Raw genomic sequence first — 27,949 nt, 5'->3', positions numbered from 1 at the left:
ATCCAGGAACGGGGTCAGGACCACCTGAGCACGGACAGGCCATGATGCGGTGAGAGCGTGTCCATCATCAAGGTGAGGGGTGACGGGAGTCCCGGGCTCAGTGCTGAGTCACAGACCGAGCGACGGTTCGCCCCTAAGTCATCTAAAAACTCCAAAGCCCCTTCGCCTCCAGCACTCAGGCTTCGGAGGCCTTCTGTGCCCCAATTTCACTTGGGCCTTAACAGTCCCGGGCAGTAGAGTGGGAGCCCACACACACAGGCCGGCACAGACACAGCCGGGCGTTCGGGCTTTTACTAAGCATCGCTGTGAGCACGTGGCTACAGAGGTCGGTGAGAAACGAGGTGAGGAGGCCACAGGAGGCCAGGAGGAGGGCCTCGCTGCCAGTCTCCGTAGGGACTCGCAGAAGATGGGCAGTTTAGCCTGTGACACTGCAGCTTCCCAAAGACTATAGGGACTGCTCACCACACCACCCCTCCCAGAAACAGCCAAGCAGCCTGGGGGCCCCACTCGTGGGCTGTTATTAGACTCTTTCAGCCACCACGGGGGTAAAAGTCGGGCATTGCCCCCCAGACAGAGTTAGGGACCCGTTAGCTCTGCGGGTCTGACCATCCGTTAGGGTAGGAGTTAGCCTGGACTGTGTCAGGCAGGACTGTCCACCGGGGGACGGGCAGCTCTTTGGGGCCACACCGAGGAAATGCACCGCAGCGATGCGTGTCGGGGCTCATCAAGAGGAGGATCATTTGGGAGCGTCGATTCCACCCGGGCAAGTACTCCCGCGTTCTTGACAGCTAATCTGCTCCAATCACCTAAAGAAAATGGAGTGTTCTTGGGATGACAATGTGCGCCATGAGAATAAAACCAGGCTGTTTAATATTAATTCCATGCCTGCCTTCAGAGCCTTGGGGGGGAAAAGTGAAAACATGGAAAAATGTTGCTCCTCTGCTCTGTCTTTGGTCCACGTCCCCACCCCCAGGTACCAAAAGTGTCATGTAGGATTCCTCAGGTCCTCCTTGTTTTATATTTACTCACACACTTTATGAAGTATTTTACAGATTCAAGGCAAAAATGAACTTCTTCACTGCAATCCACTTTCCTCATCTCTCCCAACACCTTTGCCAAACTCGGAGTCTCCGAAGTTGTTTGAGACAAACTTCTTAGCACTCTGTTTTACCCATTTGCACGTAATAAAATTTCCCTAATAATTCAATTAATCTCTGCTTGACTGACTGACAGTAACTTCAACTCTTCCTTAGTAAACAGCAAGTGATCAATGAATATTTGTTACTAGGGAGTGAGTGGATACATGATTAGGAGGAAACATACAAAAACTATAACCAATAATTTCTCTGGGACTATGGCATAATTTTTCTTTCCCCTTAAATGTCTTTCTAAATTTTCTATAAGCTGAAATAAACAGCTTTTCTTAAAATATATTTTTATTAATTACAGAGAGGAAAGGAGAGGGAAAGGGAGGGAGGGAGAGAGACAGAGAGAGAGAGAGAGAGAGAGAGAGAGAGAGAGAGAGAGAAATATCAATGATGAGAGAGAATCACAGATCGACTGCCTCCTGCACGCCCCCTATTGGGGATTGAGCCCGCAACCCGGGCAAGTGTCCTGCCCAGGAATCGAACCGTAACCTCCTGGTTCATAAGGCCATGCTCAACCACTGAGCCACACTGGTCGGGCTGAAATAAATAGCTTTTAAAATAAAATAGAATGTGAGAATGTGTATGTTGCCACAGTACAAGGTCATGGAAGCTCATGAGCCTGCCTTTCGGACCCACTGGACATCTGACCACGGCCACTGTTTGGCCTGAAGACAGGGCTGATTCCTCCAGGAAGAGGAATTCTCCAGCCAGGGTCGGGGGGACATAAAACACAGACCAACAAGCCTGCACGTCCATTTCAAAGCTGGTCCACTCCCAAAGCACCAATTAACTACAGAGCAGGCCTGGGGCCACATCAACACTGGGAACTCCAAACAAACACTCAATGAGTTTAGAAAAATTCTACACAATAGTCAGGTCCAAGCAAGAATCAACTGCACTTCGTCATGATTAATGGCACTTGGAGGTACAGAAGGACAGTATTTGGGGCGTCCGCTCGCCCCCAGGACAGTCTGGGTCGGAGGCCAGACATCCCGGCTGCTCAGTGGACCGACCTGCACTGCGTGGCTCTGAGTGAGTGGCCAGGTGGCACTAGGCAAGATCAGGGCAGTTTAAGATCCTTTCTCGACGAAGGTTGGTACCAATCTTTAAACCAACCTTAGTCAGTCTTTAAAAATATTTTATCATCAATTCATCTGGAATTTCTGAAACAAATCTCTTTTTCTCCTTTCTCCAAGCAAAGCATTGTGCACTAGGGCCCGAGGGCAGGGTGCTGGCACCCTCTGGGTGACTCATGCGTGGCCTTGACAGATCCAGACACCACGAGAGAGAATCTCTCCTGAAGGTTCCATTCCGGACTGTATCGGCGTCAGGATGAACTGTGAGGACACCGGGAGACGCTTCAGCTCATGTCGCTGAATCGAACCATGCAGACCAGTGGGGCCTGGGCCATTTCAATCTGCAAACTGATCTCCAGTGAGGTCTATGGATGCTAACGTTATAAGAGCAGAACCCGACGGTGCACACAGCCTCAGCCGACCCGCATTCGCAGAGGGAACCTGAGCGTCTTGGCTCCCCTCGTTTCTGTGATACCTGTCACATCCCTTTCGATGGAGATGCACCGGAAATCCCCAAAACACACAACCAGAACTGGGGAGAAAGCCAAGATCACAGGTATTTCACACCCGCCTTGCCTGCATTACCCTTTCTCTGCCGTGGTGGCTGGTATTTTTCCATTCCCCAATCCTTCCTATCTTACCTATGGGTAGCTGAGAGCAGTGCCGTCCTGTGATCATCTTCATTCCTCTCTGTCTAACACAGCTGCTGTAGTTTCCTTCCGTGACCCAGGCAAGGCCTGACCTGTGCAGGACCTGCAGACGGGCTCATCGGGCCCCTCGCAGCATCGGCGGGGAGCATTTAAATTCCGATTCCGGGGCACCGGGATTAGAGATTGCGATCCCGCCGGTCTGGACGGGGCCTAATTGACTCGCAGCAGCTGGGCCGTGGACTGGCTCTCGGGAACCACTGGTCCGGGTGACATGCTTAGCGCCAAAGGATTAAAGCTTCCAGGCCTGGCTTTCCTATTTTAATGCCAGGTCCTATTTATTATAAGATGCTTATATCTTGAGAGGAGACTAAAAGTTCACAGGACAGGACAACTAAGGAAAACCCCCCACACACATGGGCATAACTGAGGGTAGGAGAAGGTCACATTTGCAGAATTGCTTCTTCCCCTCTAATCGTTTATTAGAAGTGTGTTGCCATGGTGATGGGAAGAGGCCTGAACATGGAGGTTTGTGAAAGGGGCTGCAAATTGGAGAGGGCCTGACCTACGGAAATCTTTGTTAAAATTATGTCTGACTTGGGTTGAGAGGCTGCCTCATCTGCTGTCAGAGGGAGGCCTGTCAAGTCTCTTACGGTTCGATTGGCCACTCGGTTCTGTTTCTCCCTGTCATGTTGGGGGGACCCCGAGCCTTGACGGCAGAGAGGGGGAGTCCCACCAGACAGCCTAGGTTCCTTCCAGCTCTAAGTGTCTGGGCCTCTTTGATGACTTTGGAGGAATTTTTTTTATGAACTATTTTCCTGTCTAGGCCATGAAAATAGATCAATATAAATAAATATACTTGAAGAAATCAGTACACCTGCTTTAAGCATCTTTGGAGGCTTCATACTTGTCCATAAAGTCATGTGACAGTGAACCATGGGGGGGGACACCACGGAGGGCTCGGCACCCCCAGTTCCCCACTTCCACACGCCCAAATGGCATGTGGCCACAGACCTTGTGCTGCCACAGACCATGTGAGTCATGAGAGAATTCTGGGTCTTTGGAGTTTACTGCCTACAGAAAGGCATCTGAATGTGTATATTAATACATGAGAATGGACTGAATGCTCAGGGAAATAATTAAATACAAATAGTAAAAAAAGAAAGTTTCATATGTAACTGACTTATGTTTTAATTCATCCTTTGAAGGAGGAGAAATAAGGAAGATTCAAGGGGGACAGAAAACTGAACAGGGCTCTGAATGTCAAGACCAGAGGGGAAAGGACGGTCAAATGATGGCCCGTTTCCCAGGGACGGAGAATGAAGGCAGGATGGAGATGTACAGACGGGAGGGTGAGAGAGGGAAAGGTCCACAAGCTAAATTAATATCTATACAAATGAGAAACAAAAGTTTGACAATTCTAAATTGACATTTAAAAGGTGTGCAGCAGTGGTACAGGATCCCTTCTTTATAATAGTGCTCTTTGCAAGACAAGTAGAATGGATAATTACGTCAGGAATTGACAGTATTAAGTACTCTGAGCTAGGAACTAAGCAAGGCCTTTTACCGCTGGTTAACTTCTTAGTAAAATGGTCTGAGTGGGAGGAACCCCACCTGAGGACCTGGGACTCACAGACTGAGGACAGAGTTCATCAGTGACTCTGAACACTCATCAATGTTTATTTCCACGCATTCAGTAAGTTCCTCGTTAGGTAAGAATAGCTTCACATGATCAAGTTTCATGGGATTGGAAATTATTAAAATATATCTTGGTAGTTGCTGATGTTTCTTGGGAACAGACTAAAAATACAGGAAATAGAGAAAATGAAAGACTTTTTCCTGTTTTGAAAAATGTCCCAACCACTAAAGACACAGATGTAAGAAAATGTTGGCCAGAGATGTACTGGTGAGCAAAGAGTGGTCTTGCTGAAGAATCCTGCGCCTGGTGCTCACCTGGGCTGCGGGAACCGGTGGTTACACAACCGACACGTCCCGGAGGCAGGAGGAAAATGAGAAATCTGGGTGTCAGGAGCGTGGGGACAGAAAGGAAGGTGGATTTGTCTCTGAATGTCACCCACATTCTCCTCACAAACGATCTCTTATTTTAGGTTCTTAAAAAAGTGTCCATCCCTAGGTCCTAAGCGAATATATTTTTAAAAAAAAGGAAAGGAACACCTCGACATGAGGTAACCCAGATAAAAAATGCTCTATGTTCTTGTAAAGAAATACTCCACCTGAAACAGGAAAAACGGTCACCTGTTCTAGAACAAACAAGGCTTTCAGAGAGACAGACAGACAGACAGAGGGAGGAAGGAACCGGCTATGTCAACTGACCACATGGATGGTCTTGGCCTTGGAGAGCACAGTCCCTCCTCCACCTGGACTCCCCTTCCCCGCTGGAGACCAGGCCGGGGGAGGGCAAGTGGGAGAACCGGGCTCAGGTCACCATCTCAGCGACAAGACAAGCCGAGCCCCAGCCTCAGGCACTCCCCACAAAAGCACCCCAGTGTTCTCAGCTGGAAAGCCACCGCAGTGGTGCCCTGCGGCCTACGTAAAGGGCCCTCCTTACTCAGTTCAAAGCTTGTCAGGAAACGTTACAGACGCTGATGTGAGTAATCTTCTAGCCCCTTCCGAAACCTCCTCCATGTTACCCGGGTCCGGCTCAGGAAAGGAAAATGGGCCTCCCGAGGTCTTGCTGCATCCTGGGAGCTCGGGAGCCCCCGCTATCCCTGCCGTCCGCCTACAGTACGTGGGTACACGCACAGGAAGCCGTGGGGTTGCCGGCCCATCGTCCTAACCTTGACAGAGGACCGTGGAGGAGTGGGAACCAAGCTGGAGCTCTGCTTCCTCATCCCTAGAACATGTGTGTGTGTGGGGGGGTGGGGGCACCTGCAGCTCCAAACCGCTCTATGACCGGATCTCCCACAGCCCTGCTCAGGCCTGAGCCCCACTTCCTCGAGGGGAAGCCGAGGCCACATAATGAGGCAACAGCTAAGTCGGGTGTCAAATCCAGGTCTTACTGCTCAAAGTCCTAATGACAATTTTTTAATTTTGAATTTCGTATTTCTGGGCTCTAAGGTATATACTTACTATATTTATTTAAAAACTTCATTTTGGTAAAAACCGACCTTGTTTTAACAGACCCCTGTGTGGCTGGGGCTCGGGACTAGGAGTTGCTGCCCCCTCACAAGGACGGGGTTCTCTACTTCCCCGTCCTGCCGGTGGGGTGGGCTGCCCCCCAAGGGGCACACCAGTACCAACCACACTTGCTCAGACTGGCATTACATGCAGTGCCCAGTGGACGCCACATCCATGTGCACACAAGTGCAAGCGTGTACGCGCACACAGGATTCTGAGCCCGAGACCCAGCATCCGCCCCCACCACCGAGCACTGCCCAGCACTTCACAGCTCACAGGGCACCTCCGCATGGGGTGTCGCTGTCCTCACTTCCGAGGGTGGGATTCTCAAGGCCGGTCAGCGGCAGAACCAGCCCCCGGGATTTATGTCCAGATTTGGCTCCTCTCCCACTGCATGGGGTCCAGCTAGGCCCCCAGCGGCTGTGCCTTCCTAAGAGAAACCCCAGAACCTCAGGCAGCAATGGGCACGGCAGCCCTGGGAGCTCTGTGCTGAGGGGCCCGGAGAACCGTGGGGAGAACTGGGAGCCTTTCTGCCCAGCCTCATCCCTGCAAACCAGAGGGGAGATGATGGGCTAATCCAGTTCCCAGAGCCACGCCCGCTCCTCTCAAAGGCAGAGAGGCTCTCGAATGGAACAAAGCAATTTCCTTGCCAAGAGAGCTTTTATGTTCACCTTCAAAACAGCGTTTCTGCTTTGCAGAGAGCGCCTTCAGAGGGACCCCTTTGAAAGGGAGGACGGAAATAAGGGAGAAAGTGTTTGGGCTCCCATTTTTCTCCAGGAGGATGAGTGCCTCGACATGAGGGCACTCGGCATTCCATCTCCTTTTCCGACTGTGCGGCCCGGGCCTGGGGAGGCTGCTGGGGGACGGCTGGAGACGCTGCTGCTTGGAGCCCAGCCCTCGATGTCTGCCCAAGCCCAGGTCAGAATCCCTGCAGCAGCCCCAGGTTCAGAAGGAAGTCCCCAGGAGCTGAAGAAGACCTGACAAACCTTAACTTCTGGATCCTGCGGGTTTGTGATTAGCAGGCCTTGCTTGCAGTAGCGGGCTTTGCCTGGAGTAGCGGGCCTTGCTTGGAGTAGCGGGCCTTGCCTGGAGTAGCGGGCCTTGCCTGGAGTAGCTGGCCTTGCCTGGAGTAGCGGGCCTTGCCTGCAGTAGCGGGCCTTGCCTGCAGTAACGGGCCTTGCCTGCAGTAGCGGGCCTTGCCTGCAGTAGCGGGCCTTGCCTGCAGTAACGGGCCTTGCCTGCAGTAACGGGTCTTGCCTGGAGTAGCGGGCCTTGCCTGGAGTAGCGGGCCTTGCCTGCAGTAGCGGGCCTTGCCTGGAGTAGCGGGCCTTGCCTGGAGTAGCTGGCCTTGCCTGGAGTAGCTGGCCTTGCCTGGAGTAGCGGGTCTTGCCTGCAGTAGCGGGTCTTGCCTGCAGTAGCGGGCCTTGCCTGGAGTAGCTGGCCTTGCCTGGAGTAGCGGGCCTTGCCTGGAGTAGCGGGCCTTGCCTGGAGTAGCTGCCTTGCCTGGAGTAGTGAGTCTTCCTTGCAGTAGTGGGCCTTGGCTGGAGTAGTGGGTCTTCCCTGCAGTAGCGGGCCTTGCCTGGAGTAGCGGGCCTTGCCTGGAGTAGCGGGCCTTGCCTGGAGTAGCGGGCCTTGCCTGGAGTAGTGGGTGTTGCCTGCAGTAGCTGGCCTTGCCTGGAGTAGCTGTCTGAACGCCTCCCTCATTGGCCTTGCTACAAACTCCCTCCACTGCCCACCAGCTGGTTAAAACTCGGAAGACCACTGTTAAGATGCCAATGTGATCTGACGAGCAAAAACCATTAGGGAAAACCCCCAGTTGCCTGGACATATGTACCAGGAAGCTTCCGGGTGCCCCGGGGGGGTGGTAGGAAACAGGGGCCATGTGTGCTGGAGGCAGAGCGGCGAGGTGGGGTGCCGGCTGTGGGCAGGGCCCAGGGTGAGGTGCTGGTGGACGTGCCAGAGCTCTGCCCAACGCCCTGGGTCACTGTCCCCAGGTCTGGGTGCCGTCACAGGCAGGCACCAGCCCACCAGCCGTGCTGCCCAACTCCCAGAGCCTGGGGACTGATGCCCACTAAAGCTCTTGCCAACGGCTGCCTGGGGTGCCAGGTGAGATGGCCCAGTCCTGGTCTTGAGTGGGGACAGATTTGGAGGCGTCACTTACATCAGTGTCTGCTGTGGAATCAGGGTGAAGCCAGGGACCTTCCCCAGGCCTGGGCTGAGGTCTCACCCTTGTATGGCTCTCCCCTTCCACGTCCTACTCTCCCACCCCCTCCATATGCTTCTTGTCCCCACGACCTCATCTCGGGCCCTGCTTCTGAAGGAGCCACCCCAGGACAGGGCTCCTGACTGGGATGGGCCCATGGCTCGGGGCTCCTGGGGGCAGGGGAGGGGACGCAAGACAGTCTATGTCCCCTCTTCAGCTGTCTCTGTGGCCACCCCTTGGGCAGAGGTGGGAGTTGGACGCAGGCATTAGAATTCTCCGTGCGGCTGGCGGAAGGCCGTGCCCACCAGTGCATTTAATCACATTCCCAGCGAAAGACCCGTCGAGCCCCGCTGCCTCACACTCGTGGGCAGCGGGCCTGGTACGCGGCTGCTGTTTCTCTTAACAGTGATTAATATTATTTGCATAAATTTGTAGAGGCACTTATCACAAAGGAGTAAAGTAGCCACCTAGGCAGTGCAGGAAAATCAGCATAATATTCACCAAAGAAGGAAATTAAAAAGGAAAATGTCACCGAAAACTTGGGCTTATCAATCTTCATTCTTCCCCTTTCAATGTTTCCCTGCTGCTTACATTACATTTGCATAATTAAATTGCTGGGAGCGTGCGTTTTAATTTGGATGGAAAGCCTATATTATTTCTACTGTGTAAAAATTATTTGATGTTTGATTGAGTTTTTAATGCTCACTCTTCAAATTATAAAGACAGAAAAAAAACAGTTTTGTTTTTCTGTTCTTTTATTTTTTTCTTCCAACCTATTTGACCATGAGAAGTTCGGATATTGTTAGAAAGTTCCAAGTGCAGAAGTAAGGCCAAACTAATGCTGGCAGATACAGGCCTAGTGGGGGTGTGGTGTAGGGTGAAGTGGTGTGGGGTGAAGTGGTATGGTGTGGGGTGGGGTGGGGTGAAGTGGTGTGGGGTGGGGTGGGGTGAAGAGGTATGGGGTAGGGTGGTGTGGGGAGGGGTGGGGTGTGGTGAGGGTGGGCCGAGGGAGGGTCCAGGCCAGCCTGTCCAGGCCCCAGGGTCCTATTTTGGCTTTCCCACGAGTTAGCTGTGTGACCTTGGGTGGGGGGTCAGTTCTCTCTTTCTCATTCATTCTCTCAAGAAATACCTACTGATGTCTACTAGGGCCAACAAGGGCACCTAGGTCTGCACTGCCTCAGACAGCAGTGAGCAGCTACATGCGGCTATTTAACTATGGGTCTAAACCAGTGGTTCTCAACCTTGGCTGCACATGAGAATCACCTGGGAATCTTTTTAAAATCCTGATTTCTGGGCCTCATCCTCTGGAAATTCTATTTCTTTGTTATTAATGTTGTGGCCTCACCCCATAACAAAGAAACAGAATTTCCAGAGGATGAGGCCCAGAAATCAGGATTTTAAAAAGATTCCCAGGTGATTCTCATGTGCAGCCAAGGTTGAGAACCACTGGTCTAAACTAACTAAAGTGACGCTCCTCATCCCCAGACGCGTGTGCAGTGGCTCCGGGACTGGGCAGCACAGACAGAGCATCTCCAGCTGCAGGACGCTCCGGGCAGCGCTGGCCGAGGTGACTCTGGGGTCCTTCACCCACTGGTGCCCACAGGGCAGGGCGCTGTGCGGAGGAGGAGGGTTCCTAGGCTGAGGAGGGGACCAGCACCCCACGTTTCCTTTTCCTGTAAAGAAGGATGTTGATACATGGAAATGGAGATGATCACAGGCAGCTCAGCAGGTGGTGAGGAGGGGCGAGGCGGTGTGCCAGGCCAATGAGGAATATACAGCAGTGACCCAGAGGGATCAGGCTTTGCTCCAAAGACCTTATGCTCTAAGGGGGAAACAGAAGGTTTATAAAAGCACAAAAAAATAAAAACATGGCACGTTGTAGTTGGAAATTGAGTTATCTGATGGAGAAAAAAAACTCATTACTCAGAGAAGATCCAAAATTAGTATCCCATATTGCTGGCTCCAACTTGTTCACTTTAGGGTTTGGACAGAAATAACTTGTGGTAAAAAAGCAACAGCAGTCTCCTAGTCAACTCCATCTTCCTCACGGAAGTAATGGTCTAATAGAGGAAGAGACTGCCCAGAGAATTCAGAATTTATTGACGATCTGCTCTAATAAAAGTAGGTTCACATGTTTTAATTAACCAGCTGATGCTTCCCCTGAATGAGTTCACTGTTATCAACAGGAATTTAACACTTGCCAAGAGAACAAAGAAAAAAAACATGATGCTTGAGGAGCCCACAGATAACTAAATGAACTGCAATGTGCATTAGAATTTTTCCTCATATTGTTTTAGAAATGAAATGGAACCTGAAGCATCAGTAAAATAGTCTAATGTCAAAATAACGTTTCCTGAACTATTTAGAAACAAATGTTGCTATATTAGAAGTCAAAGAAAGCACACGTTTTTAGCAGATGGGCCAAGTGAAGGAATTTATGCAGAAACAATGTGAGCATGGCCAGTGGTAAGAAGCGGAGCAGGTGGACTAACCCGCCATGCTGGCTGAGGACGCTTCCCTCTCTCCATTTAAGTTCCCGGTCGAGGGAGCCAGGAGCACGTGGGGAGCAGACTTGAACGCGCTGAGGGTTCAGAACCAAGCTCCTCTGTTTGAGTTTTCACGCGTGGAAACGGGCTACGCGCCCGTCATGTCGGAGATGTGCAGCCACGGGCCACCTGGCAGCCACAGGAAGAGACCAGAGTGGAGGGAGGGACTGCCGCCAGGCCAGTCCATCTCAGGCTCCATCTCGTTCCCATCGAGCCCGAGGGTCCTGCCAGGTTCCCCTGGTCCATGTCACAATCAACCCTGACGCAGAGGCCCTGAATAACTAGGACTGAGCTACCGTTATTAGAACTAAGACCGTATAAGAAATACACACACAGCTACTGTCTGACATAAAGTCAAATGAACAAAAAAGGTGAACCACGGGCAAGCTGTGGTCTGGTGTTCACCTGCATCCTCACGCGTTCCCACCGCACGACCTAACAATGCATGAGCCTCCGCAGAGGTGAGCTCAGCAAAACGCTGCCCGTGTGCCCGGCAGTGCCCGGAGTGTGCGGGGAGAGGGAGAGAAGCTGGGCGGGGCAAGGAGAGGAACCCGCTGTTTAACTTCTTCAGGCTTACTTCAAGACTTTCCAGGTTTTTAGATTATGTTAATTTTCACTGTGAATGACTGTTCGTAACTACCGTAGAATCAATGAGAAAGAAGTACCTTCTTGTGTGTGTTGTGGGAATTAAAACAAAATAGCTGGAAAAGATGACAGCAAGCAGAGATGCTAATGCCCTTGACGTCTCTTTTCCTAAAATAAGTCATTTATAAAACACCTCCAAGGACGTGTAGGGCTACAGGGCGGCCGTGACGACAGAGCCCGAGTCCGCACTGGCTCCGAGGCTCTGCTGCAGGCGGACCCACCGCTCTTTCTGCCGAGCCCCCGACTTGAAAGGCTCAAAAGCCTTCACTGGTGAGTCATCGCTCAGGATTTATCTTCAAAGAGCGCCAATTAAAGAAGTCAGTCTCAGAAATCCCCCCTTTTTAGACACAGGAACAAGTATTTAGGAAAAGAATCATAGGATTCACAAGGAAAGATTTATACTTTTTTTCTGAATGGAACAGGCTCTAGCGGAGTTCAAAGGCACCTCGTATCAGCTTTAAAGTTTATCCCAACAGTAGACTCAGCCCCCCAGTCACACCCTGCTACGGCCTTGTCACGCACACACAGCTCTCAGGGCTTCAGCACGCACATGCCTCTTCGCTTTCAGGCAAATCACAACATAAAAGACTCTTATTTTGCATGTTTCCAGTACAGAGTTCAGAGTCTAAGAAAGGGAGACCTGCATTGCAGCAAACCAGATGGACGTTTCCTCGCAGCTCTCAGACCCCAGGGAGCCAGTCCTTCCCAGGTCAGGCTCTGGTTCCTCTCACCAACTTCCTTCCTTCCTCCCTCCTGCTCCCACTCATGCATTTCACCCTCCATCTAAAACTCCCGCTCCTTCCCTATGCGTGGCTCTCCCCTTTCTGCCTCCACACGCTTGCTCGTGCTGTTCCCTGCATCCGGAATGCCATTCCCTCCATATCTGCACACCCAAGTCGTACACACGTGTTTCAAACTCATCTCAGGCAGCACCTTCTCGAAGCCGCCTGCCCCAGCATCCCCGGGAAAAGGGGCGTCTCCAGCCAGGGCGTCGTTCGGGCCGAGGACCACGGGCTGCCTCGCTTGCACCATCTTATTCTGGGCTCGTCCGAGGGAACCTGGTGCACGGCGTGATTTACTCGGGTACCTGTTCCCTCCGTGAACAGTGAGGTATTAGGACCACACGAACAGGCTGATTTGCTGATAAGTTAAAAAAGGAAATGGACCGAGAGGAGGCAAAAAGAATAGGGTCTCAGGTCTGAAAGAGGAATGTTCTGGACGGGTGCAGCCTCCGCCGCCAGCAACACGACTCAGGCCCCTGCATAACCCGCGGCGTCCTAGAGAGCGGCAAAGGCACCCTCTGCACGCCTGCGTGCCGGTGCTCACGCAGGGCCTCACTCACACGCTTTGTTCTTTCTCGAAGCCCGAAGCCGTTCTAGAACGAGCGTACTGTCATCCCCGCTTTGGAGGAGTGGGGACCAGAGAGGCTAAGTGAGCTCGGAGAGGCACAAGCAGCTGAAATTCCTTCTGCCTCAAAGTCTGTGTCCACGCCTCCTGCTGCCCAAGAACATCGGATTCTAAGAGAGAGACATGGACCTGAACACACACACCAAGCCCAGGGCAACAGGGTCCATGTACGGGGGGGCCTGTTGTACATTTTACAGCAGGAGAAACCGAGAGAGGTCAGCAGAAGCCCCTCAGTCCGCGTCGCGCATTCCACTTCCCGGAGAGCTTCCGCGCCCATGAACTCACACCCTGTTGGTTCAGCATCATTTAAATCCATCAGATGTAAATAAACGGGGTCTGGCGGGGCCCTGCCAGAGAGGGCCAGGGTCCTCAGTCCTCCGCGTCACGGCGCTCGGAAGGCTCGGAGACCCGGGAGCCAGAGCGCCTCTGCCCTGAGCCAGGCTCTAAGACACGGGCCACACAGCGAGGGGCGTGGCGAGGCTCTCTCGTTCCCAGAGCTGCTGTGAGCACATCTGGAGGACCGGGGTCTCCAGGGGCCAGGCCAGGCTAAAGGCCAAACTCCCCCTGCACTCACCACAGTCCCCTGCTCTCACGGTCCCCTGTACAGAGCTTACTTTTCTCCACAGCAACGGAACTATCCACCCATCCCTCCGTCCGCATCCAATATAACTCCTAGAAGGGCCTGGCTTGACCAGGGGCAAAATAAGTACCTGCTGCGAAATGTGTGCTCGGACACGGCAGACCCGGGTCATCCTTAGGGAAGCCTGACCTGGCGGTTGGGGGGGGGGGGGGTTCCCGAGAGCTGGCCTCGGTCCACCCCACGTGGGACGACATAAGCTAGACACCAGCCCCACCCCGGGGACCCAGGCTTCCTCGGGGCCAGCATGGAAACGCCCCCTTCACCAACCCCAGCCTCTCGGGCAGACAGATGAGAGGGACCTTTAGTGGCAGGAGTAGTAATGGCAGTAGTATTACTAGTAGCATTAATAAGCACTGACTTCTAAAATCCTGCCCCTCGGGTAGAAGCGAACTCTAAGGAAAGGCAAAGTCAGGGGTCAGAAGGGACAAACTGAAGTGGGGTCTTTTCTACACTCAGCTCCTTTATCAAGTATAACACACAACGGACGGACACCGCCCCCCCGCCCCAACCCCCGCCCAGGGCTCTGGGCACACAGGCTGCTCCTTGGAGGCGGTCTCACCACGAAATGCGGGGCCCCTGCTATCAATGAAACAGCATGATTTTTCTTCATGTAATTTTGTTCCTCTGTAAAGTGAAGGAAATATCACCACGGCAGCCCTGTCAAGGCCACACATATCTCTTTGAAAAATAAGACGTAGATTACTTTATCCATCTTGCCATTATTAATATGGACATAAATTCTCTAAGCCATTCCATGGGTATATTTCCAGGCACAAGGTATATATTTTATAATTTAATACCCCATTGTGATAAATGCAATTTGTGAACGTCATTCCTTCACAAACACAGACCTCTCCATATTTTATGCAAACCTCCCATCCATCACATTCAGCGATTCTCACGCTTAACCTAAGGAGATAATAACAGCGTAAGTGGAAGGAATCTTCCTATAAAATTCCAGCCTGGCTGTCTGTCTCTGCAGAGGGGCGGCGCCGTCCTCGTCTTGTGTTTTTTATTCTGTTTTAGGTCCTCGGCCTTTTAAAGAATACAAGTGATGGATCCGGTCTCCAGATCAGTGTGCAGGAACAGAAACGCACGCTTTCATATAATTGATATCATGTCATTGGAAGTGTATTTCCTTAACATAAACACTGTGGAGAAATGATCTTTATAGAAACTTATGTCTTTCACTGTCTTTCTTATGTGCTTATTATGCATATAAACCAAAAAGTAATCCGAATTATGAATAAGCTTCCATTTGAAGGCCTGCAGTTATTTAGCTTGAGTAAGAAACTCAAATGATGGCTTGATGTTTGCTAGCCAGAGGGGGGGGAGTGTGTGAGCGTGGCTTGTGTGTCTGTGTGTGCATGCATGCATGTGTGTGCATGCATGTGTGGCTTGTGTGTGTGCATGTGTGTGGCTTGTGTGTCTGTGTGTGCGTGCATGTGTGTGCATGTGTGTGTGGCTTGTGTGTGTGTGTGTGTGTAGTGGGTGTTTTCAGAGCGGCCTAGGCTGGGCTTGCATCAGGCAGCTCCAGAATCAGCCAGCAGTCTTTGCGGTGAATCATGGCTCACTCTCGACTGTATCTTTCAAGAAGTGTCTTTGTGTTTGGCGAGGTCTGCCTCGCCGGGGCTGCCTCTGTCATCAGAGAAGATCCAGAAACTCGAATTTCCACTTTAAACTCCCTGAGCTGGAAGAGCCCTCAAAGGAGCTGGGTGGCGTTGGGAGGCGCGCAGACTTCCTTTGCAGAGAAGTCGGCGAGGCTTTGTCCTGTGGAGGCTGGGCTGCAGCCTCCTCCCCGGCCTCCTCCCCCAGCCCGGGAGGTTCCCAGACGCTGCTCCTGCCTCTTCCGGAAGGAAAGCGCTGGCACCAGAGCTGGGGATCTCTCAGGAGCACTAGGCCTGGGAACGTTGGGGCCTGTGATGAGAGATTCTTCTCCTTCATGTTGCAAAAATCAAATAAAACGTAAACATTCATGGGATAACGCCTCCTTTCTGATGGCTCTCAGAGGGTCTTCCTTTTCGCCCCAAAAGGCAGGGCTGCGACTGCATTTGCCACCCCATCTCAGAGCTGCTCTCTGCAAAGCCAGCAGGCTTCTGGGTAGCTGACATCCTGTGCCACCACGCCAGATCCCTTTAGAAGCTGAGGGTCCAGACCTCGGCTCTCCTAAGAGACAACAGCGCAGCAGGACATACTTCTGAGGGGTGGTCGGCAGAGGCCCGTGCAGGAGCCTGTGGTGGGAGAGACTGATGGCCCTTCCTCCTTCACAGTCGGAGTCAAACCAGGAGCCAGTGGATGAAAGCCGCGGCCTGGCCCCCCGGAAGCACACCAGGAACTCCATCCAGCGGCAGCTGAGGAAAAGTGGCCGGACTGCCGACGCTGAAATAATGAGGCGGCAGCAGCTCCAGGCTCCGGGGTGGATGGCATTGGACCGGGCACGACTCCGTCCTTTCCCCTCCATTCAAGCTGCAGACACACCCCACCCGGGGTCTGGGATGGCTACGTGCCTCCCCCGCCCCTTACAGGTAAGGCTTCTTCTTGGGACCACTCCAAGCTCTGCCTTTACAAATGGAGCCAGCTCCTCGCAGAGAAGAGGCCACGGCCTGGGAACCCCGCCACCTTTCAGGCGTCCCTTTCAGGCCGCCAGTCTCGCAAGTGACTACTGATCCCAGGGGAGAGGGTCTGCACTCCCCTCCTCCGGCCACCTTCCAGGACACGGTCATCTTCCAGGACACATGTCCATCCTCAGCGGAGACTGCTCCCAGCAATGAGAACCGCTCCGGGAGGGGAGGGGAGGGGACTGTCCGTGCTGCAAAGGCCCCGGAGGATGCAGTGCAGAAGCTGGCGCAGGACATCGCGGCATTAAAATTTCATGGGAAGAAGCAATTAGGAAGAATGTCTGGAAAGACTCCTTTGGGTGCATAAGGAAAAGAAGATTCACAAGCGCTGCTCCCGTGTGGGGTGGGAGTCTCCGGACGGTTCCCACGGCGTCCGGGGACTCCCCAAATGCTGTGTGGTGACCTGCCTCTTGCCCAGCGGTCGCCAACCTTTTGGACATCACGGACCACCAGTTGGCGACCGCGGCTCTTGCCCATGCCTGGGAGCCCTCTGAGGTCAGACACGACAAGGAACTCTCTGTTGCACTTGCTGCTCGTGAGTCGGGATGAGGCAGCCCGATAGAAGCTGCTTATGAAAGGGCCCTGGAGGCCCAAGAAATGGCTCGGCTCAGGGACAAAGCAGTACCTCTGCTCGGCTCGGGGACAGAGCAGTTCCTCTGCTCGGCTCGGGGACAGAGCAGTTCCTCTGCTCGGCTCGGGGACAAAGCAGTACCTCTGCTCGGCTCGGGGACAGAGCAGTTCCTCTGCTCGGCTTGGGCACGTCCACCAAAGAAGCTGTGAGCACTAACGGAACCTGCTTTCCAAATCTGTACTCATTCCAGCCACACATAACTGTACACAAGAACTACCGTGCAGTCCTCCAGCTCCACACTGGGCCCCTGACCCACCCCCACCTGGGGTCATCTCTTTCTCTTCCCGGGCACGTGTTGTTACAGAATTTACCAGGCAACTGAAAAATACGCAGGAGCACCGGAGGCACAGGAAAAACCCACTTATTTCCAGACATTGCACATGTACCGGTACAGTGACTCAGGGGAGTCTGTCTCTCTCCAAATCCTGAGTCAACCAACATGGAGGAAGCTTTCCCTTTGTACCCCTTTGGTTTCTTTGTCCCCCAAATATGGATTACACTTCCGGACCTTTCTCGGGCTTTGCAAAAAGCCCCTTGTGCTGGGATGGGGGCAGTGAGACCATATCTCACGGCCTGGCCTGGCACCAGCACGGATAACTCCGTCTGGGGTTTGTATTATTTATGGCCCCTCTAAAATGGGAGTAAACAGGTCTTGCAGGACCAGACAATTAAAGGGGCAGTGGCTAGACTATAGGCTAACAAGAATGTGCATCAGGTTAATGGCACAGATTCAGATTGCTAGCCCCCTCCCCCCCCCCCCCTCCCCGCCCCTCAAAATGTCTCATTTTCCCCATCAGTGTCAGAGCTCCGTGTGTTCCTACTGTGTATATCATTCCTGGAGGAGTGCTCTTAGCCCTCTCCCCCTTCAAAAACTTACATTTGCCCAAGAACCAGCCAACTTTATGTTGAGGATAAAGACAGCATCTTTCCAAGCGTGTATGCCTACGAATGGGAGTGTGTTCCCCAAGGAAACTCTAGCTGGTGGGATTTCAGGGACCGTGGATGAGTTTCAGGGAGACGCTCTGAGGTGGAAAGGTATCCCCAGTTCTCCTCTGGGATCCCAGAATGGCGGCTGTTGGTCTGCCCACATCTAAGACCTGCCCTGGGAAGAGAGATCCAATCCCAGGTCGAATCCCAATCTCCAAACCCAAGAAGGCCCTTGGGCTGAGCAAGCGCCCTGCAGAACCTAACTTCCGCTTACAGCCAACTACTGAAGACAGCGATGTTTTATGTCATCCTCTCTGTGGGTGCATACCTCTTAGAGATGTGGGGTAGAAAGTCTTCAAGGCAGCATTCATAACCAATCAGCGCTCCCTTATTGTAGGAGGGCTGATTGTCAAGATTGCTGGTTGGGAAAAATATCGAGGACGGTCTCAAATCAAACCGTACAATCAGCACTCGTGTCTTATGCAAATTGGAAGATATTCTCTTACACTCCATCATAGGGACTGATCACGCTGGCACCGCCGCACACGGAGAGCATCTGCCACTCGAAATTTAGAACAATAATTCACCGTCCTGGCGACCGTGCGTCAGCACGGATTAGACTTGTCATAAATTTATAATGATTTCCTATAAAAACATTACATTTTCATAGTTTCACGAAATGACAGGGTAGGGCTGGTGTAAATGTTTAACTAGCACTGTCTCGTATTTCACACTTTGTTTATTTCATTACTGAGGATGCTAAAATGAAAACCGCCAGCTTAAAATGCCATCAAATTCAAAACAGGAAACTTGGGAACAAATACTGTATGCAAACCGGATTTCTAGCCCCAAGGCCATCCCACAGCCTCTGTTAGATAAACACCTGGATGTTTCATTTGACTATCAAGGGCTTTTTCCTTACAGCTCCTGTAACTTGTTTATCAGGTGCACCTTGGTGAGATGAAACTACAGGTCATGGCCCCCGTTAGTGTCCATGTGGGAAGGCCGCCATGGAGGGGCCCTGTCCCGCGTGTACTCCACGTCATTGGCCCTACTGTGACGCTACGTGCTTTTTCTACAAAGGAAAGAGATTCACTCAAAAACCATCGGCCCTTTTTACTGTGAGACTGAGACGCGACAGTCACTGGGCCGTGTCAGCCACACGGGGACCGGAACTGCCTGCAGGAAGGCGTGTGATGTGTCATCTCGTGCCCTTCACCTGACAGTCCCTCTTGTCTCCGAGTCCTCAGTGATTCGGACCGTCCTCTCCTGGTGCAGCCGCTCCTCCAGGTCTGAGGGTGTGGTGTTCCGGATCACAGTGCCAGGCACGGTGTGTCCTTACAACTTGTTAGCCGCAGACGAACCAGACTTAAAACTCTGCACCAGAAAGGCAGCGGTGGGCACTGTTCTAACTGCTTCTGCAGAAGTAACTCGTCTGATCCTCACAGGGGCTCGGCGCGAGGGGCGAGCACTCTTAGCATCCCCCGTTACCGGCGAGGACCCTGGGGCACAGGCAGGTCAGGACACCCAAGGTCGCGGGGCCTGCAGGTGAGCTATTCTGGCTCCAAAGCCGAGCTGCTCACCATGACGCCTCGCTGCCTCTTGCACCGCCTCCAGCAAACACCACGGGAGAGGGGGCTCCGCAGGACAGCTTACGGCTTGAGTCTGTCCAGAGATGAGCAGGCGCACAGTTTACAAAAACCATTCATTTATTTAAACAAAGTATATGCCCAGTGCAGTTCGAGGTGCCAGGGATGTAGTGATGCTAAAAACAAATTCCTTGTCCCTGTAGCACTTATGTCCAAGTGGGGAGGATAAACAATAGAAAATAAGCAAATAGGCAAAATGCCAGGAAACCCCGAGTGCAGCGGGGAAAGAGAGAGCGGGTCGGGAGGCAGAGGAGACAGGGTCGGGGGCGCCCGTCATTGAAGCTGGCCAGGGTGACACCTGAGCAAAGACCTGGAGAAAGCCACGTGGGCTTGGGAAGAACCTTCCAGAAGAGGGCACTGCACATACACAGGCCTGGAGGTACAGGTGTTGGGTGTGTCTGAGGACCAGTTGATGCGTCTAGATTGGCGAGAGTGGGGGGAGGGGAGGTGCAGGAGGGAGGCCAAATCCCAAGAGCCGAGAAGATCAGGACCGGACCGGATCCTCCCCGCAGAGGAGAGCTTATCTCCCTGAGCTGCTGGAAGGATCGCCGGCCGCTGTGCTGAGAGCCATGCAGGAAGCAGGAAGTTACAACGATTCACCTGGGAGGCACTGGATGGGGCGGGGGTTGGAGGTGGTCAAAGAGGATCCTTTCTTGGTCTGTGTGTAAAGTAGAGCCAAGAGAATTTGTGGACACAGGAGGGTGGGGCGAGAGGAGGAGTGTGGGAGGACTTGGTCCCTTGCTGCCTCTGGGCTCTGCTCCAAGGTCCCCTCCTGCGGAGCCTCCTTGCCTGTGAGGTCCGACTTGAGACGCTGAAGCTGCCGTTGACCTGGCCACCCTCCAGCCTGCGTGCCCTGGGGCCACGGAGGAGCCTGCTTCCAGAGGCTGGGCTCTCCCTGGCCATGCAATTAAGCCTAACAAGGCACCAGGAGCTCCTTGGGGGGCACACAGAGATGCCCACAGTAATTGGCAACAGGCCTCTGTTCCCCGGGGGCTAAGGATTACGTGCTGGCAGCAGGAAGGGCCACGAAGGGTCGAGACCTCGAGGGAGGCCAGATGGGGTCACCAAGCATCATGCATAAAGCATTAGCAGCTCTGCCGGCTGCTCCCAGCAATCCCGAAGGAGCACAGCGAGGACCCTCCCTGGTCCGGGGGAGCGACAGGAGGCCTGCCCTGTGCTGGGAGACCGCGGGCCCGGGATGCTCCCCCACACCTGACTGTGGCTCCAGTAGAGCTGACCCCAGAGCTCCGGATTCGCGCAGAGGAAGCAGTGAAGACGTGCTTTCTGCAGGGGCGTCCCGGTGCAGCGACCGAGGCCTCGGCAGAGGAGTGTCAGTGGCAGGAAGGATGTGCATCCGCAAACAGAAACGGCCTCCACCGAGGAAATAAGAGGACGAAAGCCAGAGTCTGGTGGGGACACGTGCTGTGTCCTGGAGGCTGAGGAAGCCGCCTGCCATTTCCGAGGTACGTAACGGTGTGCATCTGTGCACCCGGGCCTTGGTGACTTTCTCTGTGCTGATAACCCTGCACGGCGCTACGGTAAACCCTTCGATAACCATCTCCTGTCATCTTCAGACAAGGGCCCTGACCAGGTCAATTCGCACTCAGCTCTGAGGTATAAGGGACTGGTCCAAGGATACACAGCAGGTAAAGGGCAGAGTCCAGGTCTGAGCCTATGTCCGTGGGTCCTCTCTGAATCCAGTGCCTGGTACCGACTGTCTAAACGGCTCACTCAATACTCCTCAGCCCCACTCCCGGCCTCTGCGCCTGGACTCATCCATCAGCAGCGATGTTGGCCCGCCTGCCCTCCCCCGACCCGAGCAGGCCGTCTGCCCACGTCCCTGCATTATTCATGCACTGGTAGGTGGATATCATCGCTGTAACTGTTACAGTGTAACCGACAGGAAAACACGGTGCTTCCTGCCAGCCGGGTCACGGGTCTACCTAATCAATATCCTCTGTCTGAGGCTTCTCTTCCAGTGCCGCTCCGAGTCTCGTGTGAATTCTTTACTGGGTAAGCTCGCCTTCAGAGACAGAAACCATACACACACACACATGTCGATTTTGAATGTCATTACCATTTTTAAATACAAGAAAATTGAAGAAATAAAAAGATTTTCAACAGTGGATGTTACCGGACTTGCAGAAATAAATTGACAACACAAACTAGACTCCAGTCCTCTTCCCAGCGAACGTAACTGAAAGCCTTCGCAACTGGCTAAAGACAGGCGGGACCCAGAAAGGAACTGTCTGGGACCCAGGTCATCTGCGGCTTCAGTAACTGTGCGTTCTGGGCTGTCAGAAGCAGCCTCTGGAGCAGGGGTGGGGAACGTCCGGCCCGCGGGCCACATGAGACCCATGAAATCATTTGGTCTTGCCCTGCCGAGGTCTTAGGGGCGAGTTATTAAGTATCTGACCAAACAGAGCAGCTCATCGTTAAGCTGATAATTCTGTGCGGCCCGAGGATGATGTTATAAATATCCAAATGGCCCCTGGCAGGAAAAGGTTCCCCACCCCTGCTCTTGAGCTTCTCAGATGTGCACCTGGGACCATGTCCAAACACCAATTCCACGCAGCAGGCGCAGGACGGGGCCCGAGACTCTGCACTGCCAACAAGCCACCAGGCAAGGACGCCGCGGCGGGTCTGGGGCCACATTTTGAGCAGCAAGGGGTCAGAGGTCTTGCTCACTCTGTCACACCATCAAACCACCCCTGCGATGGTGCTATTTCAGCAGTTCCGCAGCATTCTAGAGTCTGGATCCAGATACCCCCAGTGTCTGCTCTGGGCAATTTAGTTATCTTCCTAGGGCATGCCATGAGCGAGGGCTTCTCCACGTCACAGGAAACAGTCACACTTCCTCATGCAAGAGGGAGGAGGAGGGAATAAACAGAAACTGACAATCTGTGACAGGCCGCCTGAGCTTGACCTTTGAGGAAACAAACTCAAAATACCTTCGATAACCAGCACATTATTTCCTGTCCTAATGCTTTCACAATTATGTGGGCAGAGAGTAATATGTAACATGTAATAACTCCATTTTCTGATGAAGCCAGGAAATGAACATAACACAGGAATGAAAGTGAGGAAGAGGAGGAGGTTGATAATCATGATGATTGGCAATAGTTACACTGAGAAGTTACCGTATGTTTCTGTGTATAAGACGCTATTTTTTTCCTAAAATCGTTAGACTGAAATTGAGGGGCATCTTATACACTGAAAAATACCGTATGTTCCAGGCACATGCAAGCACTTTGCTTTCATTGTCGTGTGACCCCCCACGACAATCTTATGGTAGAAATATTATTTCTGTTTTTTATATTAGGAAACCGAGACTCAGTGAAGAGAGATTACTTATCCAATGAGATTTATGCACTGGTGGGGTCCCTCAGCCTGGCCTGCGCCCTCTCGCAATCCAGGACCCCTCGGGGGATGTCGGGCTGCCAATTTTGGCCTGATCCCCGCAGCCCAGCCAGGCCGAAACCGGCGATCCGACATCCCCCAAAGGATGTAGTAGTGCGCAAAGTGTCAGGAGGCCAGGGAGGAGCCTGAGCTCAGGCCAGGCGCCACGCTGCTCCCACTCATTCCAGCCCCACTGTGCCTGCTGCCACTAGGTAAGCTCGCTGAGCGGCGCTCCCCCCACTACCCTTGCCCCCCCCCCCCCGCCCCCCGCCCGTGGGAGCGCACTGACCACCAGAGGGAAGCTCCTACGTTGAGTGTCTGCTCCCTGGTGGTCAGTGCGCATCACAGCGAATGGTCAAATGGTCAACGGGTCACTTAGGGTTTTATATAGAGAGATAAAAGAGGGGGGGGGGGCTTAAACCCAAGGCTGCCCAAACCCCCACATCTCTTCACCACGAAGCTACCTGAGCTCCTTCATCTGGAATACAGAACAAGCTCCTATCTCAATGAAAGGAAGACGACATCCTTAGGCTATATTAAATAAAGGCTTCAAAATAGAATCAGGACAACTGCTTCTCTTGATTAAAGACACAGATCAAGCTGGACTGAATCAAATACTCCACGTCGCAAAGGAATCAGTCAGGAACCACTTGGGTGGTTGTTCATCTCAGCAAAAGGATCCGTTGAGTACACATCTGAAAGGCTGCACAGGTTAAATATTCTAATCTAGAAGAGACGACAGGCTCTCACATGGGGCTGACAAGGGCACCATTGCAAAAAGGCCAGAGACGCTCTCAAAGCAAAGGCAAGCAGCACCCGCCCCAGCGAGCCGTGAGGTCCAGAGAAGGAATCCCAGGGAGGACTCGGGGGATGTCAGCGTAGCTTGGCCAAGCGTTCCCTCCCTCTTCCTGTGCCCAGGGTATTTCATTCGGGTGGCTCACCAGACCTCGGTGCGTACATCTCCCAGGAAGGGCTGTTGGGTTTCCCGGATCCAATGGCCACAATTCTTAACATTTCTCTCCCTGTGTTCAGGAAGGACTTTTTAAGTTGGTTTCACAAATAATTCACTTGGTTTTGCCAGAGTTTAATCTGTTACTGAATCCCTCTACTGGGTTTTAAATTTGAAAGTCATGCCCTGTTTATGAATGTAATAATCGTTCGAGTCTCTGTGAAGATACTAATTAGAATTCTTTTCAAAGTCTTGTTTCTCATGTTTGTTTTCCTGTGGCCATTGGTGTTTCCGGTTCACCAGCGGCCACTCCTGGACTAGACTTTCCTTAGATGTCCGGCGATTTCTGTCTGCTCAGCATCATAGATGAAGACCGATAGACGTGAGCACCGGGAGCCTGAGGAGCTGCCTGGGGAATGTTTAAGATCTCCCTTTGGTTTCCTGGGGGAATCTCCTCTTAAAGTGGATGCTGCTGAGAGCTGTGGGCAGTTTTCCCCTGGGGTCAGTGAGAAATGGAGGGGAAATAAAGACTTAGATTCAGAGGACAAACAGGGACAAAAGGCTGAGCATCCACTTGGTGGCGGGCAGTGGCTCTGGGCGGCCGGGCAGCCCAGCCTGGAATTCAGTGACTCTGTGCACCGAGGGGCCCTCGGGGAGGAGCCCGGCTGAGCGGGGAGGGGCCGGGCCCTTCCTCTGAGCCCCCAGGGCCGGAGCCCGGATTCTTCCAGAGCTGCTCAATGCGCCTGCCTCTTTGCCTGCGGTGGGGTCTCGTAAACTAACTGCACCTTCTGGAAATTTCCCAAGCTAGGCATCTAGGACTGAGACCTCTCCCTGTTTTCAGTGAGACTATCACTTATTTTTATACTTATTTTGATCATTTCAATGGAATCTAGGGAGGCAATCAAGGGAAAGAAATGAACTTTTCACCATCACGATTTAAAATCTCAATTCATTTAGAAATAATTATCAATACATGTGTATGTGTTTATGTGCATGTGTGTATACATACATACATGTCATGTGTCTATCTAGAAATAAAACAAAATGTTAACTATGGTAATGTATAGGATAATAGTGTAAGGATGACTATCTACTCCTGGGGGGGGGGGGGATTAATACTGTGATTTTTTTTAGAACAAATTCACATACCATTTTAAAGGGTACAATTCAGTGGATTTTAGTATATTCACGAAGATGTGTAACCTTCACTACAACCAGTTTTAGAACATCTTAATCATCCCCTAAACCCTGAGTCCATTAGCCATCACTCTCCACTCCCCTCTCTCTCTCCCAGCCCCTGGCAACCACTACTCTCTCTGTCTCTATAGATTTGTCTATTTTAATAGTTCGTATCAGTGGAATCTAGTAGGTCATAGAAATGAAATCGTGCAGTATGTATGTTTTGTGTCTGGCTTTTTAAAAAAGATTTTTATTGATTTTTAGAGAGAGAAGGGGAGGGAGAAGGATAGAGAGATAGAAACATCAATAAGAGAGAAACATCATCCGATCGGCAGCCTCCTGCAGGCCCCTTACTGGGGATTGAGCCCGAAACCCAGGCATGTGCCCTGACCAGGAATCAAACTGGTGACCTCTTGGTTCATGGGTCGACGCTCAACCACTGAGCCACACCGCCAAGCTGGCTTCTTTTACTGAATGTAATGCTCTCAAGGTTCATCCATGCTGCAGCATTTGTATCCCACTCCTTTCTGTGGCTGAATGATAGCTCATTGCGTGGATATACCACATTTTATGTTTCCATTCATTAGATGTTGAACGTTTGGGTTGGTTCCACCTTTCTGGCTATTAAGAGCAATGTTGCTATGAAATTCATGTACAAATTATTATTACTTTATAATTTAAAAAAATACAGCTTCAGAAAAATTACAAAAATATCTTTCCAAAAATGGTCAATAAATCAAACTTTTGGCTCATGCAGACTGGCTCTGCTCCCATTACTCTAAAGCATATGGTTTAGTGTATGCCTACAACACCTAATAGTGCAAATACCTGGACGGAATAAATTAACTAGGAGCAAGCAGACATTCTTGCATCAACTGGTGGTCAACTAATAAATCTAGTCTCAACATGGTGGAGGCACACGGATGTATGTTAACAATTTCTATGGTTTCTATAATCATTGTTTCAGAGCAGTAGGCCTTCCTTTTAAGAATATCATCTTAGAACATATTTCATTCGGTCACATGCAACATTCAGAAAACAGTACTTGTGCACTGAATTAAAACAGGCCCAGACCATGAAATGAGGGGCGGCGGGGGAGAATCTGTTTTGCTGCCCCCTCATAGACTGCAACCTTTAGAAAGGGATTATTTCCATTACATTTTCATCAGGGACTAGCAAAGAAAAGTATATCATGTTATTACAGAGCCTGGAAATGTAATGACTTCCAGGTTGCTAAGCAACACTCAATGTTAAAGGCCCCAGTATCTGTGATCTCTAGAGACACTCTCAAATTTCATTAAAACCTGCTCATAACCATTACCACAAGGTCCAAGTGGAGTTTATAAATAGGCTTCGTTTCTTGACATAATAGTGGAGGAATGGAAAAAGAAAACAAAAAGCAAGAGGCATCAAAACTTCTGTGGTGCTTAAAACCAAATATTTTGGACACCCAATTAGCAAAATCTATACAGCTTCTAAGGGTGTTTCATAGAAAGAAGCCAAGTACTATCCATTTAGAGTAAATAAGTTATTTATTATCTTGGAAAAATGGTGCTGTGTAGAACTTTGAGACCTTCTTTGAAGAAAGGATAAATACGTTCTGTGTATAAATCGAGAAGGGAGCCCAGGGTAATTTGAAATGATGGTCCAATCATTATTTGCTGCAAGGAAGGTCATGATCGGGGTACGCTTTCACCTGAAATAGGAAGGAAGGATGCTGCAGGAAATAATTCTGAGGAACACTTTCAAACTATTGCCTTTAGCAATGGTGCTGGGCAAAGTCAATCCCCGGAACAGAAAAGGTTACGGCAGATCGAAATCACAACACCCCCGCCCCCCCCCCGCCCCTGTGTGTCTCCCCAGGGTGCTGATCGAGATGTTGGGCTCAGCTCCCTAAGATGGCGAAGAGACCTGGCTTCTCGTACCAAGAGCACACCCTGGTGCTCTCCCTGCTGCAGCTATCTGTGGATCCCTCGTTCCCAGCTCTCTCTCCTGGTCTCAGCACCACCTGGCAATATCCACGCCCACCGAGAGGGTCCTTCCAGCACCACCGTTCTTTGGTTTTCCCTCCAGTGACCACCACACAGACACTCACTGCTGGGGCCATTACCATTACCTGGCTGCCCTCCGGAACCCAATTCAAGCTTCCCACACACTGATCACCACTTCCCACCGTCCCTCTCTCCCGTCCAGACCTCTCATACTTGCAATTCCAGAACTACAGATGCAACAGCCGACTAGGATGTCTGACTGCATCTCAAATATCCAAGTCCAAAGCGGAGCTCCTCCTTCCCCCTCTCCCTCCACACCAGCTCCTCCCGAGTTTTGGCCTGGATGGATCGGAACTGTCTACGGCTGTTCTCCGTCTCACAGTCCATATCCCATCGGTTGGTAAATTCTACTGGGTCTACTTTCAAGATCCAAAACATGACCGCTCCAAGCCACGGTCAGGCCTCTCCCACATCGCAGGAACCTCCTGCATCTCTCTTATCCCTCACCCACGTCAACGACTATTCTGAACGCAGCAACCGGGTCACCCCACGCCTCTACTCAGAACCCTCCGAAGGAGACACTCACTGCACTGTTCCAAAGTGTTCACCACCAGACATCTGCCTCAGGCTCTCACAGGAGAGAAGGCCAGGAACTAAGACAACAGCAGTTCGATTCAGACTGAAATTTGGCTTTAAAAAAGCTTTAAAGTCATTTTTTGACCATTAGGGAAATTAAATATGAGCTGGATATTAGTGACATGACATTTTTACTAAGTTCCTTGGGTGTGGTGTTATCTTAGGGGCCAAGTGTCACAATGCCTTTACTTCCACATGATTCTTAAAACACACAGATACCCAAAACCTAAGCAATTTTATCACCCAATAAATTCAATACAAAATAAAATTAAACCATCTAAAAATTAAAAAACCACACAAATAGAAATAAAAATATCGCGGCGACACCACCTTGTGTGAATAAACTATATGGACACTTGAAAAAATATGGTAAAATGATAACAATTCTGATTATTCTTGATTACTCAGGTGTTCAAACTACTCTTTCAACCTGTGTTGTTGAAACTTTTCATCATAAAAAGTGGGTACAGCGTCATCAATGGCAGTGGGCACTGGAACTAGAAGGCTCGTTAGAGAAGAC

General features: G+C 51.6%; 1 protein-coding gene across 3 annotated transcripts in view; it reads right to left on the bottom strand.

The window, feature by feature from the left end:
* ULK4 (unc-51 like kinase 4) overlaps positions 1 to 27,949 on the bottom strand; it is a 252,749-nt gene that overhangs the window by 34,065 nt on the left and 190,735 nt on the right. The window contains exon 36 of one of the 3 annotated variants that reach the window (XM_070391532.1): positions 26,450 to 26,498. The exons of the other annotated variants lie outside the window; for them this stretch is intronic. Coding sequence (XP_070247633.1) covers positions 26,457 to 26,498 — 42 coding nt within the window. The 3' untranslated portion in view covers positions 26,450 to 26,456. Of the gene's footprint in view, positions 1 to 26,449; positions 26,499 to 27,949 lie in introns of those variants that run through there. 3 annotated transcript variants of the gene reach the window in all.

Source organism: Myotis yumanensis, unplaced genomic scaffold, assembly GCF_028538775.1.
Source record: "Myotis yumanensis isolate MYYU_CA2020_CCGP unplaced genomic scaffold, mMyoYum1.0.hap1 SCAF_14, whole genome shotgun sequence".
In the NCBI taxonomy this organism is placed as follows: domain Eukaryota; kingdom Metazoa; phylum Chordata; class Mammalia; order Chiroptera; family Vespertilionidae; genus Myotis; species Myotis yumanensis.
The sequence above is the reverse complement of the archived record's forward strand: the minus strand, read 5'-3'. Positions and strand labels throughout refer to the sequence as shown.